The 19,087-nt window shown below is 40.2% G+C and overlaps 1 protein-coding gene across 1 annotated transcript in view; it reads left to right on the top strand.

The window, feature by feature from the left end:
• Positions 1-19,087, top strand: part of ITGA8 (integrin subunit alpha 8) — a 179,813-nt gene that overhangs the window by 141,290 nt on the left and 19,436 nt on the right. Inside the window, exons 26-28 of the mRNA XM_060006296.1 lie at positions 2,076-2,204; positions 10,259-10,372; positions 17,918-18,019. Of these exons, the coding sequence (XP_059862279.1) occupies positions 2,076-2,204; positions 10,259-10,372; positions 17,918-18,019 (345 nt within the window). The remainder of the gene's footprint in view (positions 1-2,075; positions 2,205-10,258; positions 10,373-17,917; positions 18,020-19,087) is intronic.

The following is a 19,087-nucleotide window of genomic DNA, read 5'->3' as shown; positions in this document are numbered from 1 at the left end:
GTTGTTACTTATAGCCACCATGCTATACATTACATCCCCAGGACTGACTTACTTTATAACTGAGATTTGTACTTTTTGATCCCCTTCACCCATTTCACCCACCACTGACCCTCACCTCTCACAACCACCAATCTATGCTCTGATAAGTTTGTTTCGTGATTGTTTTTGTTTTTGTTTTTTTAGATTTCACTTGTAAGTAAGATCATAAGGTCTTTCTGTGTCTTATTTCACTGAACATATTGCCCTCAAGGTCCATCCGTGTTGTCACAAATGGCAGGACTTCCTTCTTTTTTGTGGCTGAATAATTCTGCATTGTATATCGTTGTATACGTTTAGCACAATTTCTTTGTCCATTCATCCGCTGGTGGACACTTAGGTTGCTTCCAGGTTTGGCTATTGCAAACAGTGTTGCACTGAACATGAGTGCAGATAGCTTTCCCAGTTAGTGTTTTTGTTTTCTTCGGGTGACTATCCAGAAGTGGAGTTGCTGGATCGTATGTCCATACTTTCTTAAGTGACAAATTCAGTGAATCCTTTTAGTCCTAACCTTTCTTTATTCCTCGGCAGGATTTAACATTCTTAGTCACTTATTTTTCTTTTCTGCTACATTCTTTTGGTCAAGCAAGTCCCTGAAGCCAGCCCAGGCTTAAGGGGGGGATTAGACCCTAACCTGTCCATGGGAGGAACAGCAAAGAATCTAGCCCATCAGTCACTATTTCTGCAACTTTCTTTTCCTGAGGCTGCTGCAGAATCACTTTCCTGGGTTGTCTCCTACATCTGATTTCCCCCCGTGACTTTTCCCGGCTGGGTCTCCTTCCTCTTTTTTTTTTTTCTGATATTTGTTGGATGTTATATATGACTCTATGCTTCTCACTTGACATTTTCTCATGGGGCAACTCACACCAGTTGGCAGACAGTGACTGTACAGCTTGACAGGTGCTGAAGGAGAGCACAGCCATCATCTGGAACATCAGACAGGCCTCAGGGAGTCAGCCTGGTGCAGGGCAGGAGTGGAGCGTCGTTCTGCTTGCTGGGAAGCAGGATGCCCGGGCCTCTTGATGAAGGGGGAGGCTGGTGCAGCAGAGGGAGGTCAGCATATAGGGGGCTGTGTCATACCAAGAAGCCTGGACTCTATCTTTCTGTTTATCCAGTAGATTTTTCTAGGTTCTTAGGACATGATGAGCCCTATCATTTCAGCTGCAGTGTAGGCATATCTTTTTTCATTCCACGGAGACGAGCATACTAGGATTCTTCCTGTGACTACAAAAAAAAAGACTGGGCAAAAGAAGATGTGCTGTCAGGGACAGGTAGTGGGGAGCAAAAAATTAGGTTTTATATTCAGTCGGTCTAAAATAAAGAATTTTAATGGGATACTAGGTGTGATTTACTGGAATTCTCAAAATATTTATTCGGTGATCAGATAGGGCCAGCATGGAGCCTGAGATAACATCGTAAGTTCTGGAACACTTGCAAAACAAACTCAGGGCTGAAAACAAGCTCCATCATGGCACACTGCTCACGTGGTGTGCTAGGGAAGAGTCATGTTCATTGCAACACAGCTCTCTCCTGAGGGAGCACTACTTAACAGCTACAGGGTTTGGGGCCCAGACACGCCCAAGTCCTTGACCACATCTGGCTGTTTCCCCACCATCAGCACCTCACTTTTCTGCCACCTCAGGATGCATCTCACCACACAGAATATCCCTCGGTTCCCTGATCGACAATGAGAGCAAAGTAATGGGAAAATGACAGCTCACGCTTAGAAAGTCACTTCCACCCTCTCTGCCCTTACGGGGAAATCACTTCTGCTTAAAATCTTATGCTTATAAAGATAGACTTTCCAGGAGTGCATTCCCCGGGCTTCAGGGATTCCTATAAGTGGAGAATGGAAAGGCTTGTTTGCCGCCAGTGTGGTTCCTCTTGCTGATGCGTATGCTGCTGGTCAATGAGAACGGGTCTGAATTCTCAGGTGAATCACAGTCAAGAAAAAAAAAAATTGCCTAGCACTCAAGGCAAGTGAAAAGGTGCCGAGCGCTCATGTACCTGATATGCTGTTTCTGGCTCGCTCTTTGCAGCCCGCTGCCCCCGCCGAAGACACCCCCGAGCTGAGCGCCTTTTTGCGAAACTCCACCATCCCTCATCTGGTCAGGAAGAGAGACGTGCCTGCGCTGGAGCCTCACAGACAGAGCCCCGCCAAGATCCTGGTGAGTTGTCTCAGTGCGCAGATTTTGGATTGGACAGAATTCGCAAATGCACGTGGTTTTAACTTCAAGTACTGCTTTTCAGTCCCCTCCCAGGCTCAGATACGCCCAAATTTTGGGCAGTACGTATTGTAGGTGTGAAAGCAACTACTTTTTTTTTTTTTTTTTTTTTTGTAATATAACCTTTTCACTCTTCTGAACCTGCCCTGGGGGCCACAGGAGAGAAATAACAATGAAAACATAAAAGGTGACCTTTCATGCATTTCAAGAAGACAAAGATTCAGTCATCAGCCCGTCCCCAGACACTGAACTGGTGAGAGTTTGAAGTGAGCCTGGAACACTGCCCATGCAGTGGGTCCTTGGGGTGTCCATTCCTGACTCTCACAATTCTCTGCTCCAGTGGAAGAATCGAGGATAGTATTTGCAGATTTCCTGGGCCCAAAGCAGTGGGGTCTGTGGTGGATCTAGCCTGAGCTTAGTCAGCCCTTCGTGAAACTGTGGACAGCCTTCATGACTCAGCTTTTTTTTCTGGCCACGCTGCGTGTCATGCACTATTTTATCTTAGCTCCTGGACCAAGTTTCAAGCCCCTGTCCCCTGCAGTGGAAGTACGGAGTCTTAACCAGTGGACGGAGAGGGAAGTCCCATAACTCAGCATTTTAGATTCAGTTTTCCCACTCATTCCAATGTGAATGTTAATGCCACTGGTTGTATGTGTAAAAAAGGTTAAAATGTTGTGGTTTCTTTCAATGTATGTCTTTTTAAAAAATTTATGCCAGACCTGACATATGAGTGTACTGTCTCAAGAATCTTTGATCATTGTAACAAACGATAATAAAACCAACATAATCTCCCAGCGCTTCACAAGTAGAGACACATAGGGATGGGTAGGGCAAAAAGTAACCAAATATACAGAAAAATAGCAGTATAAAACAGAATTTTTCAAGTCAGGATGACAGACTGGACACATGTATTTGCCTAGTTTTCTTCCCCAGATCCCACTGAAAAGACAATAAAAATTTAATTAGTGAAAATGTATGTCTTGAACATGCTCTGACATGTATTTATTTCATCTTGACCATACAAACAGTTTCAAACACGGACATGGCCACAAAGTGCAAGGAGCAAGTCTAACATAATCAGTTAAACTTAAATCAAGAGAGGAACATTTATTATAATATTGACAGAAGTACCTGCAATTACATGGCAAAAAGCTATGGCAGTTGGCAGATATGACTCAAGTTCCTGTAAATTTTTATGGCACTGTAATATTTTTCAAAACATAAGAGTAGGGAACCTATATGCTATGCAGTTTAGGATAAATTAATAAAACTAATATTATTATTTTTTAAAAGTTTCCAGGAAGAATGACAGAACAGAAAACAATGATTTAAGTTATGAGGTTGTAAGGTACAGCATGGTTACTACAATTAATAATACCGTACTGCATATTTGAAAGTTGCTGAGAGAGTAGAGCTTAAAAGTGCTCATCACAAGAAAAAAAAATTATGTAACTATGCGTGGTGATGGGTGTTAGGTAGACTTATTGTGGTGCTCATTTCACAATATGTACAAATATTGAATCATTTCATTGTACACCTGAAACAAATCGTATTCTATGTCAATTATACCTCAATTCCTTTTTTTTTGAATTTTATCTTTTTTATACAGCAGGTTCTCATTAGTTATCTATTTTATACGTATTAGTGTATAAATGTCAATCCCAATTGCCCAATTCATCACACCACCACCCCCCCACCACTTTTCCCCCTTGGTGTCCATACGTTTGTTCTCTACATCTGTGTCTCAATTTCTACCTTGCAAACCAGTTATCGGTACCATTTTTCTAGGTTCCACATGTATGCATTAATATACAATATTTGTTTTTCTCTTTCTGACTTACCTCACTCTCTATAACAGTCTCTAGATTCACCCATGTCTCTACAAATGACCCAATTTCGTTCCTTTTTATGGCTGAGTAATATTCCATTGTATATATGTACCACATCTTCTTCATCCATTCATCTGTTGATGGGCATTTAGGTTGCTTCCATGACCTGGCTATTGTGAATAGTGCTGCAATGAACATTGGGGTACATGTGTCTTTTTGAATTATGGTTTTCTCTGGGTATATGCGCAGTAGTGAGATTGCTGGGTCAGGTGGTAATTCTATTTTTAGTTTTTTAAGGAACCTCCATACTGTTCTGCATAGTGGCTGTATCAATTTACATTCCTACCAACAGTGCAAGAGGGTTCCCTTTTCTCCACACCCTCTCCAGCATCTGTTGTTTGTAGATTTTCTGATGATGCCCATTCTCATTTGCATTTCTCTAATAATTAGTGATGTTGAGCAGCTTTTCATGTGCTTCTTGGCCATCTGTATGTCTTCTTTGGAGAAATGTCTATTTAGGTCTTCTGCCCATTTTTGGATTGGGTTGTTTGTTCTTTTAATACTGAGCTGCATGAGCTGTTTATATATTTTGGAGATTAAGCCTTTGTCCGTTGACTCATTTGCAAATATTTTCACCCATTCTGAGGGTTGTCTTTTTGTCTTGTTTGTAGTTTCCTCTGCTTTGCAAAAGCTTTTAAGTTTCATCAGGTCCCATTCGTTTATTTCTGGTTTTATTTCTATTACTCTAGGAGGTAGATCAAAAAAGATCTTGCTGTGATTTATGTCAAAGAGTGTTCTTCCTATGTTTTCCTCTAAGAGTTTTATAGTGTTCGGTCTTACATTTAGGTCTCTAATCCATTTTGAGTTTATTTTTGTGTATGGGGATAGGGAGTGTTCTGATTTCATTCTTTTACATGTAGCTGTCCAGTTTTCCCAGCACCACTTATTGAAGAGACTGTCTTTTCTCCATTGTATATCCTTGCCTCCTTTGTCACAGATTAGTTGACCACAGGTGCGTGGGTTTATCTCTGGGCTTTCTAGCCTGTTCCATTGATCTATATTTCTGTTTTTCTGTCAATACCATATTGTCTTGATTACTGTAGCTTTGTAATATAGTCTGAAGTCAGGGAGTCTGATTCCTCCAGCTCTGTTTTGTTCCCTCAAGAATGCTTTGGCTATTCGGGGTCTTTTTTGTCTCCATATAAATTTTAAGATTTTTTTTCTAATTCTGTAAAAAATGCCATTGGTAGTTTGATAGGGATTGCACTGAATCTGTAGATTGCTTTAGGTAGTATAGTCATTTTCACAATGTTGATTCTTCCAATCCAGGAACATGGTATATCTCTCCATTTGTTTGTATCATCTTTAATTTCTTTCATCAGTGTCTTATAGTTTTCTGTATACAGGTCTTTTGTCTCCCTAGGTAGGTTCATTCCTAGGTATTTTATTCTTTTTGTTGCATTGGTAAATGGGAGTGTTTCCTTCATTTCTCTTTCAGATTTTTCATCATTAGTGTATAGGAATGCAAGAGATTTCTGTGCATTAATTTTGTATCCTGCAACTTTACCAAATTCATTGATTAGCTCTAGTAGTTTTCTGGTGGCATCTTTAGGATTCTCTATGTATAGTATCATGTCATCTGCAAACAGTGACAGTTTTACTTCTTCTTTTCCAATTTGTATTCCTTTTATTTCTTTTTCTTCTCTGATCACCGTGGCTAGGACTTCCAAAACTATGTTGAATGACAGTGGTGAGAGTGGACATCCTTGTCTTGTTCCTGATCTTAGAGGAAATGCTTTCGGTTCTTCACCATTGAGAATGACGTTTGCTGTGGGTTTGTCGTATATGACCTTTATTATGTTGAGGTAGGTTCCTTCTATGCCCACTTTCTGGAGAGTTTTTTTATCATAAATGGGTGTTGAATTTTGTCAAAAGCTTTTTCTGTATCTATTGAGATGATCATATGGTTTTTATCCTTCAGTTTGTTAATATGGTGTATCACATTGATTGATTTGTGTATATTGAGGAATCCTTGCATCCCTGGGATAAATCCCACTTGATCGTGGTGTATGATCCTTTTAATGTGTTGTTGGATTCTGTTTGCTAGTATTTTGTTGAGGATTTTTGCATCTATATTCATCAGTGATATTGGTCTGTAATTTTCTCTTTTTGTAGTATCTTTGTCTGGTTTTGGTATCAGGGTGATGGTGGCCTCATAGAATGAGTTTGGGAGTGTTCCTTCCTCTGCAAGTTTTTGGAAGAGTTTGAGAAGGATGGGTGTTAGCTCTTCTCTAAATGTTTGATAGAATTCACCTGTGAAGCCATCTGGTCCTGGACTTCTGTTTGTTGGAAGATTTTTATTCACAGTTTCAATTTCATTACTTGTGATTGGTCTGTTCATATTTTCTGTTTCTTCCTGGTTCAGTCTTGGAAGGTTATACCTTTCTAAGTATTTGTCCATTTCTTCCAGGTTGTCCATTTTACTGGCATAGAGTTGCTTGTAGTAGTCTCTTAGGATGCTTTGTATTTCTGCAGTGTCTGTTGTAACTTCTCCTTTTTCATTTCTAATTTTATTGATTTGAGTCCTCTCCCTCTTTTTCTTGATTTTTTTTAAAAAAAGAAAACAATAACTGACAGCTATAGAATTCTCATATTCAGTGCCAATGAGAAAGCCCTCTGGCGAACCAATGTCCAAACCTATGGGAACCAACAATTTGGAAAATCAAGATTCAAATATATTTTCCATTTTCCACTTTGTTGTATTTCTCATGCATACGCTGAGGCAATGAAGTTCAATAACTAAAATTCCTTTGAATATTTTATTCACTTCTGTTGTAAGGTCAGATTTTTTCCCTCCTTCTCTGTCTCATTAAAGCTTTTTAATACAAGACAATTTTTAACCTCTGAATATCGTAGAAACGTATTATTTACAGATGAGAGCAAGGCGATCCTTTATTTCCATATCTGATTTTGCTAACTCATGTTTTATTCCCTTTCTCTCTTATTGGTTCAAAAATTGCAAATCATCCACCTCCCCATGTCCTCAAGTCAAAACAGTTCGGGATAGAGAGTGATTATGCAAAGTTTATTTTAAAATCAAAAGCTAAATAAGACCTCCTACGGTTTTTGTTTAGTTAAAAACAACTTACTGAATACCATTTCTGATTAGGAATTTGAAAGTGCAAAATGCCAGCATCCTGTGTTGGGATCATAATTTCCAATTTGCATAGGAAAAATCTGTATCTGTTAACATGGAACTATAATTTCTCCTCCGCCTAAGAATATCCTTGCCTTTCTCATCTTGGGTCCCCGCTGCTTTTGTACTTTTCATCCCATCTCCTCCTCTCCAAGCTTTCTTTTCCTCCCTTTCACTACTCAGCGTACAGAAACCTTATCTTTCTGACCCTCCTCAGCATATGATACTCTTGACCACTTCTTGAAATCATCTCATCTCTTGCCATCCCCACAACATTCTCTTCTGGTTCTCTTCCTGCCTTCTGGCTTGCCCCTTCTTGGAATTTTTCACCGACTTCTCTTCTGCCCATCCCTAAATGCTCCTGTGCCTCAGGATTCCATCCTCAGCCCCCTCCTCTTCTCTCCCATTGATTTTGCTCTTTTAGAGAAATTTCTTGTGTGACCCTTGTGTGACTCCAGTCAGGCCTAGGTGTGCCTTCTGCCATCTTAGCCCCTCCTGACTACACTCTACACTGTATAGGTCCATCTGGATGTCTGATCGACCCCAGCCCCAACATGTGCAAAACTGTCTCCATGACCCCCCCGAAATGTGCCTCTTCTCTAGCATTCCCAATCTCAGGAAAGCCAGTACCCATTCATTCAATCCCCCAAACAAAAGAGCTCCCCCATCCCTCTCTCTCCTTTGTCCCAACATTTGATTAGTCACCAAGGATCTATTCTACTTCCTAAACTTCTCTAGAATTCATCTTCCTCTCTCCAGTCCCACTGCGTCAGTTCAGGGCCCCACATTTCTCACTTGGACTCTGGCCATTTCTCACTTGGCCTTTATCAACCTCCTTGCCTCCCACTCTTCTCCCTCCATTCTTCCTCACCTACCACCCGTCCCCTAAAATACAAACATGATTAGATCCCTGGCTTAAAATGCTTCAGGGGCTTCCCGGGACCTTCTGAATCAAACTGAAACTTCTTAGCAAATAGGAAGATTCTTTACCACCTAGACTTTACCTCATTCCTATCTCATTTCCACCTGCCCACCCCACCCCCCAAATACCCTTTTCTCCTCTCTTCTGAACATGCCCTGGTCTTATACAGGAGAACCATGCCCTCCTCACCTCATACTGCTAAGTAACTCTTCCTCGCCCTTCAAGATTCATCCTGAGCATCACCTTCTCCAAAAACCCTCCAACAGAGCTAGCTAACAGGGACCACCATCCCAGGGAGTTTACGAGAATTACCTCCTTCTGACTCCCCTCTTTTGCCTCCAGAGGGTGGGATTGATGATACACAGCACGTCAGTAACGGAGCACAGGCAAACAGGAGAGTCCTCACAAGGGGCACAAACTGTAGAACTTTGAGATCCCTGCTCCTGCTCAAGGCACAAGGCCCCAAACCTCTCAGCACTCAGCTAGTGGAACCAGAACGGCCCAGCCCACCTGTATTTGGAAACGTCTTAGAGAAATCTGGCCTTACTGGACTTTATCAGATACACAATCCTGACTGCTTTGGTTTTGGAGAATTCTGAGGTTCTCAGAAAAGGTTTTTATTTTTTTTCAAACCATTTTTTTAAGTTGAGAATTACGTTTTATTTTTTGGCCACACCGCACGTGGAAACTTCCCTGACCAGGGATCAAACCCGTGCCCCTTGCAGTGGAAGGGCAGAGTCCTAACCACTGGACCACCAGGGAAGTCCAAAAACAGTTTCTAATTGTATCAATAGTACATTCCTCAGGTTGCTCTGTGGTTTATCAGTGTCATTAAAGTGAGATGCCTCAGTCCACTCCTTCACATAATATCCAATAAACTGATGCTTACTGAGCATCAGTGCTTGAGAGGTGGAAAATGAATAAAGCACGATCCACAAGATAAATCCAGGTCAGTGAGGGGGTCAATTCGAGAAGTATCATCCTATCCACGGGCACACAGAAAATGAATTGCGAGGTGTCCATTGATTTACATATTGGGATCCAATCAGAAAAGCACAATTCGATAGAATGTCATCATAATGAACTCTTTCTAGGAATATGCATTTCATATAATAAGTTACCCATTATAAGTTAGGCAACCCTACAGACTAGTTTAAAAACAGCTTAGTATATGTGGAATCTAAAAAAATGGTACAAATGAATTTATTTACAAAAGGGAAATAGAGTCACAGATGTAGAAAACAAACTTATGGTTACTAGGGGGGAAAGAGGTGGGCGAGGGATAAACTGGGAGATTGGGATTGACATATACACACTACTGTATATAAAATAGATAACTAATAAGAACCTACTGTATAGCACAGGGAACTCTACTCAATACTCTGCGGTGACCTATATGGGAAAAGAATCTAAAACAGAGTGGATATATGTATGTATATAGCTGATTCACTTTGCTGTACACCTGAAACTAACACAACATTGTAAATCAACTATATTCCAATAAAAATTATAAATAAATAAGTAAATAAATGCAGCTTAATGGATGGAACTTGTAGGAGATTCTGCCTCATAACCAGGAAGTAACTTAGATAGAATAATGCTATGGAACAAATACCTGTCAATGGCTTAATATCATTGGGTCTCTGAGATAATGGACTCATGGACCTTCTTCTGAAGCTTTTTCAGGATTTACTTAGTCCAGGGTCAGGTGTTGTGATTGTCTATAAGAAATATCTTCCCAAGTTCTGATAATATGAAACAGCAGTTCAGTCACTGATGTGGGAAGATTGTTTTAAAGTCCTTAGAACAGAGCTTAAATTTTATGTTGTATTTTATGTTCCGTTTTAGCTCTACATTACCATTAACATTGATGCATCTTTCCTGCCAAACTGTGTTTTTTCTTGATCATTTCAGTGTACTTGTTCTTTAAAGTTTATGGATTAAGGGATGACTTCTGAGGAAACAAAATGTAAATAAACTGACTTCGGTGTTGATTCTCTACCACAATTTAAAGACACTGGTTCGTCACTACTGCTGTTGTTTTTTGCAGAATTGTACAAATATCGAGTGCTTACAAATCTCCTGTGCAGTGGGACAACTAGGGGGAGGAGAAAGCGCTGTCCTGAAAGTCAGGTCACGGTTATGGGCCAAGACATTTCTCCAGGTAAGAGAAACAGTGCAGCACTGACGTGCCACTCACAGGAAACCTCTTCTCAAAAGCTCAGAGGGAAGCTTTTTTGTAAAGGATTTTTAGATGTTTTAACTTTTTTAATGTTTTGATTTTCTATATTTTCCATTAAAATTTTTTATATTTTTAGATTAATTTTCAAATTTTTTAATTTAATTTTAAAAAATTAAATGGAAGGAATGCAGCCTAGATCAGCTGGTCATCTTTCCCATCAGGTGAATTTGATATTTTTCCAGGTTTATTGAGATCTTATTGACATATGACCTATGTAAACTTAAGGTGTACAACATGACAATTTGATACTATATATTGTGACATGATTATCACAATAAGCTTAGTTAATACCTCTGTCCCCTCACATAATTACCTTTGTGTGTGTGTGTGTGTGTGTTGAGAACTTTTAAGATATGGGCTCTTGGGCTTCCCTGGTGGCGCAGTGGTTGGGAGTCCGCCTGCCGACGCAGGGGACGCGGGTTCGTGCCCCGGTCCAAGAAGATCCCACATGCGGAGCAGCTGGGCCCGTGAGCCATGGCCGCTGAGCCTGTGCGTCTGGAGCCTGTGCTCCGCAATGGGAAAGGTCACAACAGTGAGAGGCCTGCGTACCGCAAAAAAAAAAAAAAAAAAAGATATGGGCTCTTAACAACTTTGAAGTTTATACTATAGTATTGTTGACTATAATCACTATGTTGTACATTAGGTCTCCAGGACTTATTGATGTACTAGCTGCAAGTCTGTTCCTTTAACATCATGTATCCATTTCCCCTACACACAACCCCTGGTAACCATCAGTTCTCTATTTCTATGAATCTGGCTTTTTTTAGATTCCACGTGTAAGTGGGTTCATACCCTATTTTTCTTTCTCTGTTTGACTTATCTCACTTGGCATAATGCTCTCAAGGTCCACCCATGGTGTTGCAAAAAGCAAGATTTCTTTCTTTTTTATGGCTGAATGGTATTCCATTGTGTGTGTGTGTGTGTGTGTGTGTGTGATATGTTAAGTGAACACAATTTAAATATCCTCAGTCCCTAAGACCGTCAGACAGTAACTGAGATTTGAACAAATCTGTTTGACTCAACACTATCTAGTAGTTCCTCGGTAAATAGTAGTTAATGAAATGATGCTGAGTACAAGAACGTAATTCAAGCCATATCCCCAGAAAAATTCAAATATAAATAGTTTAGCAGGGGAAGAGACAGTGCCCTAGAAAGTTCTTCTTGTCTGGTGATACCACAGCCTGGGCTTCAGCCAGAACAGCTTCTCGGTAAAGTTCCAGGCACGTTGATTGTAGATTCCTCACTGCTTTGGCTTGTCTGGACTGTGGCCTCCCATACTTCCCAGGATGATTATATTGGCTGTGTGTATTTTAAAGGTTTAAAATCTCCTTTATACTAAGCAGATGAATTTTTCCACGTGGAAATTGCTATTTATTTAAATGAGACTGCTGTGTTGTGACCTTGTTGTGTGGGGAGGATTTGGGGGGAAAAAAGCTAAATTAAAACTCCTCAAGTCGATGCACTCTTGCCCATATTTTAACTACCAGAAAACTCATTTGACTCATTGTACCATAGAAAATCCAATGATAAAATCCTTCTGAGTCTAGCTAATACTACAGAATTTTGTAGCTCTAGATTCTCACGTTTTCTATGAGTCAGAATACTTGCGGTAGTCTCACAAATCTTATATAATTTTGTTTCTAAAATAAAGAGGAGGAAAATTAAAAGTATTTTTAAAAAGGTTTTTGTGAAGCATTCTTTTTTTTTTTAACCTAAGGCAGCATTCTTCAACCTCAGCCCTATTAATATTCTGGTTCAGAGAATTCTTTACTGTGGGCTGGTCCTGTGCATGATAGGCTGCTTAGCAGCAGCCCTGGCCCCTACCCACTAGATGCCAGTAACAACTCTCACCGGAGCTGTGACAACCAAAAATGTCTGCAAACATCGCCAGGGTCCCCTGGGGGCAAAATCATTCCTGGCTTTGAACAACTGAGCTAAGGAGAAGGGCAGTGCACAATTTCCTTTTGCTGTTGTTGTTAAACCATGATTTATTCATTCACTCAGTGAATATTTATGAAGTACCAACTGCCAACTATGTGCCAGGCACTGCTTCAGGTACCACTTGCATGCCATCAAATTGCTCACAGCCATTCTGCTTTTTGACTGTTACTTTTTCTCTAAGAGTTGAGGGAGATGAGTTTTAATGAATTCCCAAGCCCACACAGTCTAAATGATAACCATCCACCCCTCCTATTACTTTGGGCATCACATCCTACTGAAATGAGGAAGCACAGCTTTTCAATGAAGCAGGACTAAAATCATTACGGCATTACAGTCCAGGGGGAAATGACTATTTCAGATGACATACGTCTGTCTGTGCATAACATACTGTTCCAGTAGAAGACCTATGGAGCGAAAATTGCACCTTTAAGAAAGACAAATACCATATGATATCATTTATATGTGGAATCTAAAATATGACACAAATGAACCTATCTATGAAACAGAAACAGAACCACAGAGAGAACAGACTTGTGGTTGCCAAGGGGGAGGGGGGAGGAGGAGGGATGGATTGGGAGCTTGGGGTTAGCAGATGCAAGCTACCATATATAGAATGGATAAAAACAAGGTCCTACTGTATAGTACAGGGAACTATATCCAAAATCCTGTAGTAAACCATAATGGAAAAGAATATGAAAAAGAATATATATATATTTATATATATATGTGTAACTGAATCACTTTGCTCTGCAATCGATTTGCAGAAATTAACACAACATTGTAAATCAACTATACTTCAATAAAGTAAATCTTTTAAAAAGTTTAAAAAATAAAGCACTTTCACCATGTAGAAGTAAAAAAAAAAAGACAGAAAAGAAAATTGCATCTTATCTACCTGTTGAAGACCCAGTGGATATGGAAGAAGTCAACAGCAATTGAGGGATTTTCTTTTTTTAAACATCTTTATTGGAGTCTAATTGCTTTACATTGTTGTGTTCGTTTCTGCTGTATAACAAAGTGAATCAGCTATACGTATACATATATCCCCATATCTCCTCCCTCTTGCGTCTCCCTCCCACCCTCCCTATCCCACCCCTCTAGGTGGACACAAAGCACCGAGCTGATCTCCCTGTGCTGTGCGGCTGCTTCCCTCTAGGATTTTCTAAACAATAACTATTTAGCACAAGTAGAGTCAGACCAGAACAACCTGCAGGGACATTCTGAGGTTCTACCAGAGCAAAGTGACGCTTCCAAAGATTCAGGAGAGACTGGCACACATCACTTCATGTTTACCCACAGCCATAGCCCAAACTTCTGTACTTCCACTGTTTCTGCTTATACCAGTCTCAGAAGCTGATGGCTAGAGAGGAGAGCATTACTGCAAACTGCCGCCGGCCTGCCGCTCAAAGAATATACTACATCCTGGAAGTCTTTAATAGTTTTGTCACACAACCCAGCAGGAGGCAAACATTTTCTGCCTTCCTAATCCGGGAGAGAAAGTTTACGATTCTCGGCTGACGTGATCTGCGGCATTGTGTTTGGCTTTGCCCACAGGGTAAACACGCACACTGGCCTTTAATTCTACACGATGATCTGTGCTATGATTGTTGCTTGAAAGAGCAACCTCTTCAACAGCTTAAAGTTTGACTCGTAATTGTTTTAAGTTTTGTTGTCCCACAACGCCTTGTTTCTGGGAGATATTGAGTATTTAAACACAGGCTTTATAAAATGGGTGTGTGGTTTAAAAATAATTCTTGAGAAGGAATTTAGCAGCGGGGGAGCTCTTCATGGTCCCAGCCACCTCACTAGGTCTTTCACCAACTTAAAAGCCTCACTCTCCACTCCATTTGTTCCCAGCTCTGTAACTTTTATTAGTACCATGACCGTAAGCCAATCTTTGTGCACTAGTATGTAATAGAGGCAGGTGGTGGGCTGCCAACCGCAGTTTAAATGATGTGGCAATGACAGAGGGATAGGGCATTTTCTGAGGATTAATAGCTAGCTGGGGCATGTGGAGGGTTCAAGATATTGTCAAGGGATATTAACTCCAGCTGCTTTTTTAATCCTAAATTGCCTACAATATGGCAGTGATGGCTATTACAGCAGTAGATTGCCACGCAGAAGAAGAGATGATTTTTTAACATAAGAATAATATCATAGTTATGTAAAGAGCACTGCTGAAAGCATTCAACTTTGAACATGGAATCAATAAAAGGACTGTGCTCATGAATTAAACGCTTACCTGTACCAGGTTTTTGACTTACAGACACAGGACTCGTGTATCTTTGGTGCTGACCTAGATCAGAGCTTAATAGCTCGTATTTCCCATTCCGTGGAGCTTCAGAGCATCTTAGAAAAATGAAAAAAAATGCATTTTTCTACTGAAAAGGGTGGAAGAAACATTGCTTTTGGAGAATAATTTAAAATAAAGAATAGATCAATCTATGAGTTGTATTATTTACAGTCTATTTGCCTACCACCAGATTTGTTCAGGTCCCAGACTGTGTCCATTTGCATCGCTGAATTAGCTAACGGAGGTGAGAGTGTGTCCATAGCCCCTTATCATGATCGGCAGCCCTCATTGTACGTCACTACCTTCTCTTACAACTTCCTGAACTTCCTAATCTCATTTATGGGGGAGGAGGCCCAATTCAATAATTGACAAAATTAAACCTTTTATAAGGTGCTATCAAATGGGTGGATACAGGATAGGAGGGTCATCGGATAACCCAGCCATTCACCATCCATTCATGCTGTCACTCAAGCAGGATTGATGAAGCCCTTCCAGGCATAGTGTTCCAGGTGCTGTGGAAGGTATAAGCCTTATTATATTCCACGCTCTATGCCTTCCAGTTTTGGGTAATCTTGTCGGGGAAGAAAATAATCAAGAAAGATAAAAAACTAAACAACAATGTGGAAATTCCAAACAATATAGGGCAACTATAGTTTCATCGCAGACTTCCTGAATCACAATCTGTGAACCTGATCCCAGGTGTTTCTGAGGTTCAGCAAAGCACAGTGTTTTGTGAACCAAGGAAAATGACGGTAAATATGGGTGATGAATGGAAAATGTGAGGAAGATTCAAAATGGCCAAGAGTAGAGGGATTAAAGGAAAGTGAGAGAAAATCCCCTCAGAGAAACATGTTTCTCCACATTCGAGACTTCAAATCCCATATCTCTCTTTTTTTAAAATTTTTATTGGAGTATAGCTGATTTACAATGTTGTGTTAGTTTTGGGTATACAGCAAAGTGAATCGGTTATACATATGCATATATTCACTCTTTAAGATTCTTTTCCCATATACGTCATTACAGAATATTGAGTAGAGTTCCCTGTGCTATACAGTAGGTCCTTATTAGTTATCTATTTTATACATAGTAGTGCGTATGTGTCAATCCCAATCTCCAATTTATCCTTCCCCCACTCCTTTACTCCCTGGTAACCATAGTTTGTTTTCTACATCTGTGACTCTATTTCTGCTTTGTAATTAAGTTCATTTGTTATTCATTAAGAAACTTCCATGTTCATAAATGCAGAATCATGTAGGAGAAAAACTTTCCATCTAGAGTTGATTCGGAGATAGAGTTCTCTCATGATTTGTTTCCCAAAGGTATGACTTCAAGAGCAAGGGAATTATTTTCTATCAGTGTTTTTTTATTGAACTTGGAGACTAAAGAAAACTTCTTCTTTGAAGGTTTGGGATCCTGGACACACATTTGAATATGTTATTATAACCCTTATGCACAGAATCTCATTACCAGAATTTGTCATGTTTCTTCTATCAGCCATGGTATTAAGGAAAGTAGATTTAAATCAAGTACACACAAGATTTTATGAGCAAAGATTTCCACATTTTAAAAAACACTTCTCACACAAACAAAAATCCAGCTTTCAGTTAAAATGGAAATGCCAGGAGACAAGAGAACACAGGAAGAATAATGACGAAAAAAGAATTTTTCCAAATGAACAAAGTTGCTTACCCTATAATGTCAGGATAGAAAAAACAAAAAAGCCAAAGAAGTAGTGACTTTAAGTATATATAAAAGTTTTGCATACTCTAGCCTGTCCTCAGCACGTAGAAGAAATGGGGTTTATTGAAGGGAGAAAAAATTGAACCACAGGGGAAAAATAAATTTGTAAAAATATTGAAATTATTACAATGCAACCTGTTGGATTGGCCTCAAGAAACCCAACATTGGATTATAGATGGTGAAGTGCTAGTAAATGTTTAATAAACCACTTTCTGGAGGGAAAAAAACTCTGAAATGTAACAATTGCTGATTCCCGTGGTGTAACTGTTCCTGCCATGGTCAGTTTCAAGCTGCCAACATGGCATCACCGAATACAGAGTTGGGAAGAGATGCAGAGCAGCACACCATCATATAGTATTTCCCCTACAGATACAATAGACTTAAATAATATCAAGAGCATAGATAATAGTAAAATGCAATAAAATTATTGCTAAGTACTGAGTTTAGAGTGTTTATTACCTTTTTAAAAATACAATTTACTAATGTTTATGTATATATAACTTGTTTTAATAATGGCTCTATTTAACAACAGGTACTCAAAATTCTTGAAATTTTAACATTCTGCTCTCCAGCGCTATTATGAGCCAGCTACAGCCCACCCCTGGATAGATCTCATCACTGTCTCAAGCTAAACGGAGGAGAACCACAGGAGCTTAAGTTCTCAAAATGGTTTTCCTTGAGTTACTCTTAAATACTTTCCCTTGACCTTAATCAACAGTTAATATGAGAACCGATTAAACAAAAAGAACTTGCTGAAAAGTTCTGTCAAAAACACTGTATGGTTCTAGGTGAGTGGTTTTTAACCAGGGGGATTTTGCTCCCCAGAGGACACTGGCAGTAGTTAGAGACATTTTCGATTGTTACAACTGGGTGAGGGGTGCTACTGGCATCTAGTGGGTAGATGCCATGGAAGCTGCTAAACATCCTACAATGCACAGGACAGTTCCTTAACCAACCCAAAATCCTAATAGTGCCATGACTGAGAGATCTGTTCAGGGTCTTCTGTATAAGATGAAATGTGATTAATTTCTTTGCAACTTAGCAGCAGTCTCTCTCCTAAAATGTTTCCTTCTCTCAGATAACAAGAATTTGTAACCCACGATGTCTCCCTGTTATGTTCTAATGGCACTTGTGCTTACTCCTTTTAGGAACTCTGCTTTTCTGTTTTTATTTTAACCTTATTATGCCAACTCTTTTGTTCATAAGATGAATTACCTTTAGAAATAAGAAGATGAATGGTTGGTTGGATGGATAGTGAATGGGTGATGGGTGGGTGGATGGGTGGATGATGGACAGAAGGTGGACGGGGAGATGATGAATGGATCATGAATGGATAGATGGATGCGGAAAAAGTAAAGAGAGAAAAGGAAGAGAGAAGGAAGCAGGAAATTTTGCTTTGGAAATGGACAACATGAAAAACAACCAGTTGGCTGCCAATATACCTTTTAAAAGCTTTACATGGACTATACTTAACTAAATGTTTCTAATTTCAGAGGAAAAATGATCCCTATTCTCTTGCATCCCTGGTGTCCTTTGAAGTTAAGAAGATGCCTTATAAAGACCAGCCAGCCAAACTCCCTGAAGGCAGCATAGCAGTGAGTATCTTAAAATATATTAGGTACAAATCATTTTATTGAAATTAGTTTTTAAATCACTGTTTTGCTTGTGGTAGGTTTACATGCTTATTACAGTGGCTTGAGAAAAGTTTCCCGCTTCGGATCACTATTTTCTTATTTCAGTCTGGAAATTCCTTAGTGTTATTTGATCAAATTTTTAAACCTTCATTGTAAACTTCTACCCCTCTCCCACAAAATTCAGGACTAATACCATTTTTTTAATTAGGCTCTTTTGTTTGAAAGAAGTCCAGATAGTCGTGATCATCAGAATGAAGTCATACCGATTGTAATTTTAAAGACAGCCTGGTGGGCTTCCCTGGTGGCGCAGTGGTTGGGAGTCTGCCTGCCGATGCAGGGGACACGGGTTCGTGCCCCGGTCCTGGAAGATCCCACATGCCGCGGAGCGGCTGGGCCCGTGAGCCATGGCCGCTGAGCCTGCGCGTCCGGAGCCTGTGCTCCGCAATGGGAGAGGCCACAACAGTGAGAGGCCCGTGTACCCCCCACCAAAAAAAAAAAAAAGACAGCCTGGTGAGTGAGGGATGAGGGAGACTCTCTTCCTTAGGGACAGTTGCCACAGACCAGCTACAGGAACAGTCATCTTTCCTTTCTAAGCAAAGACCAGTAATATCTGGGGGAAGAAAGAAGTACACTCTGAGCTTCATTTGAATGAAACAGGTTTTCAATTGAGGCTATTAAACATTACTGACAGCCACATATCTGTCACAGCACAACTGCTGGCAACCTGGCAAGGCCATGCAGAGCAGAGGGGAGAACAGATGACGGGGGATGAACAGGCACGGTCACCAAAACTCTGCCTTTAACGGTGACAGTGACCACAGTCAGGGCTCCAGGAAACAATGTTAACATGTAAACCTCATCTCTTGGTCATGCCATAGAAACCTGCAACCTCGACTTGGATTCTGGTCCCCAGGTCCTTGTTACTCAAAATGTGTTTTGCAGACCAGCAGTATCAGCAGTACCTAAGAAACTGTTAGAAATTCAGAAACAGGCCTCACTCCAGACCTGCTGAGTCAGAATCTGCCTTTT

The sequence above is a fragment of the Delphinus delphis genome, chromosome 2, assembly GCF_949987515.2.
Source record: "Delphinus delphis chromosome 2, mDelDel1.2, whole genome shotgun sequence".
Taxonomy (NCBI): Eukaryota; Metazoa; Chordata; class Mammalia; order Artiodactyla; family Delphinidae; genus Delphinus; species Delphinus delphis.
This window is presented reverse-complemented; position numbering and strand designations above follow the sequence as displayed.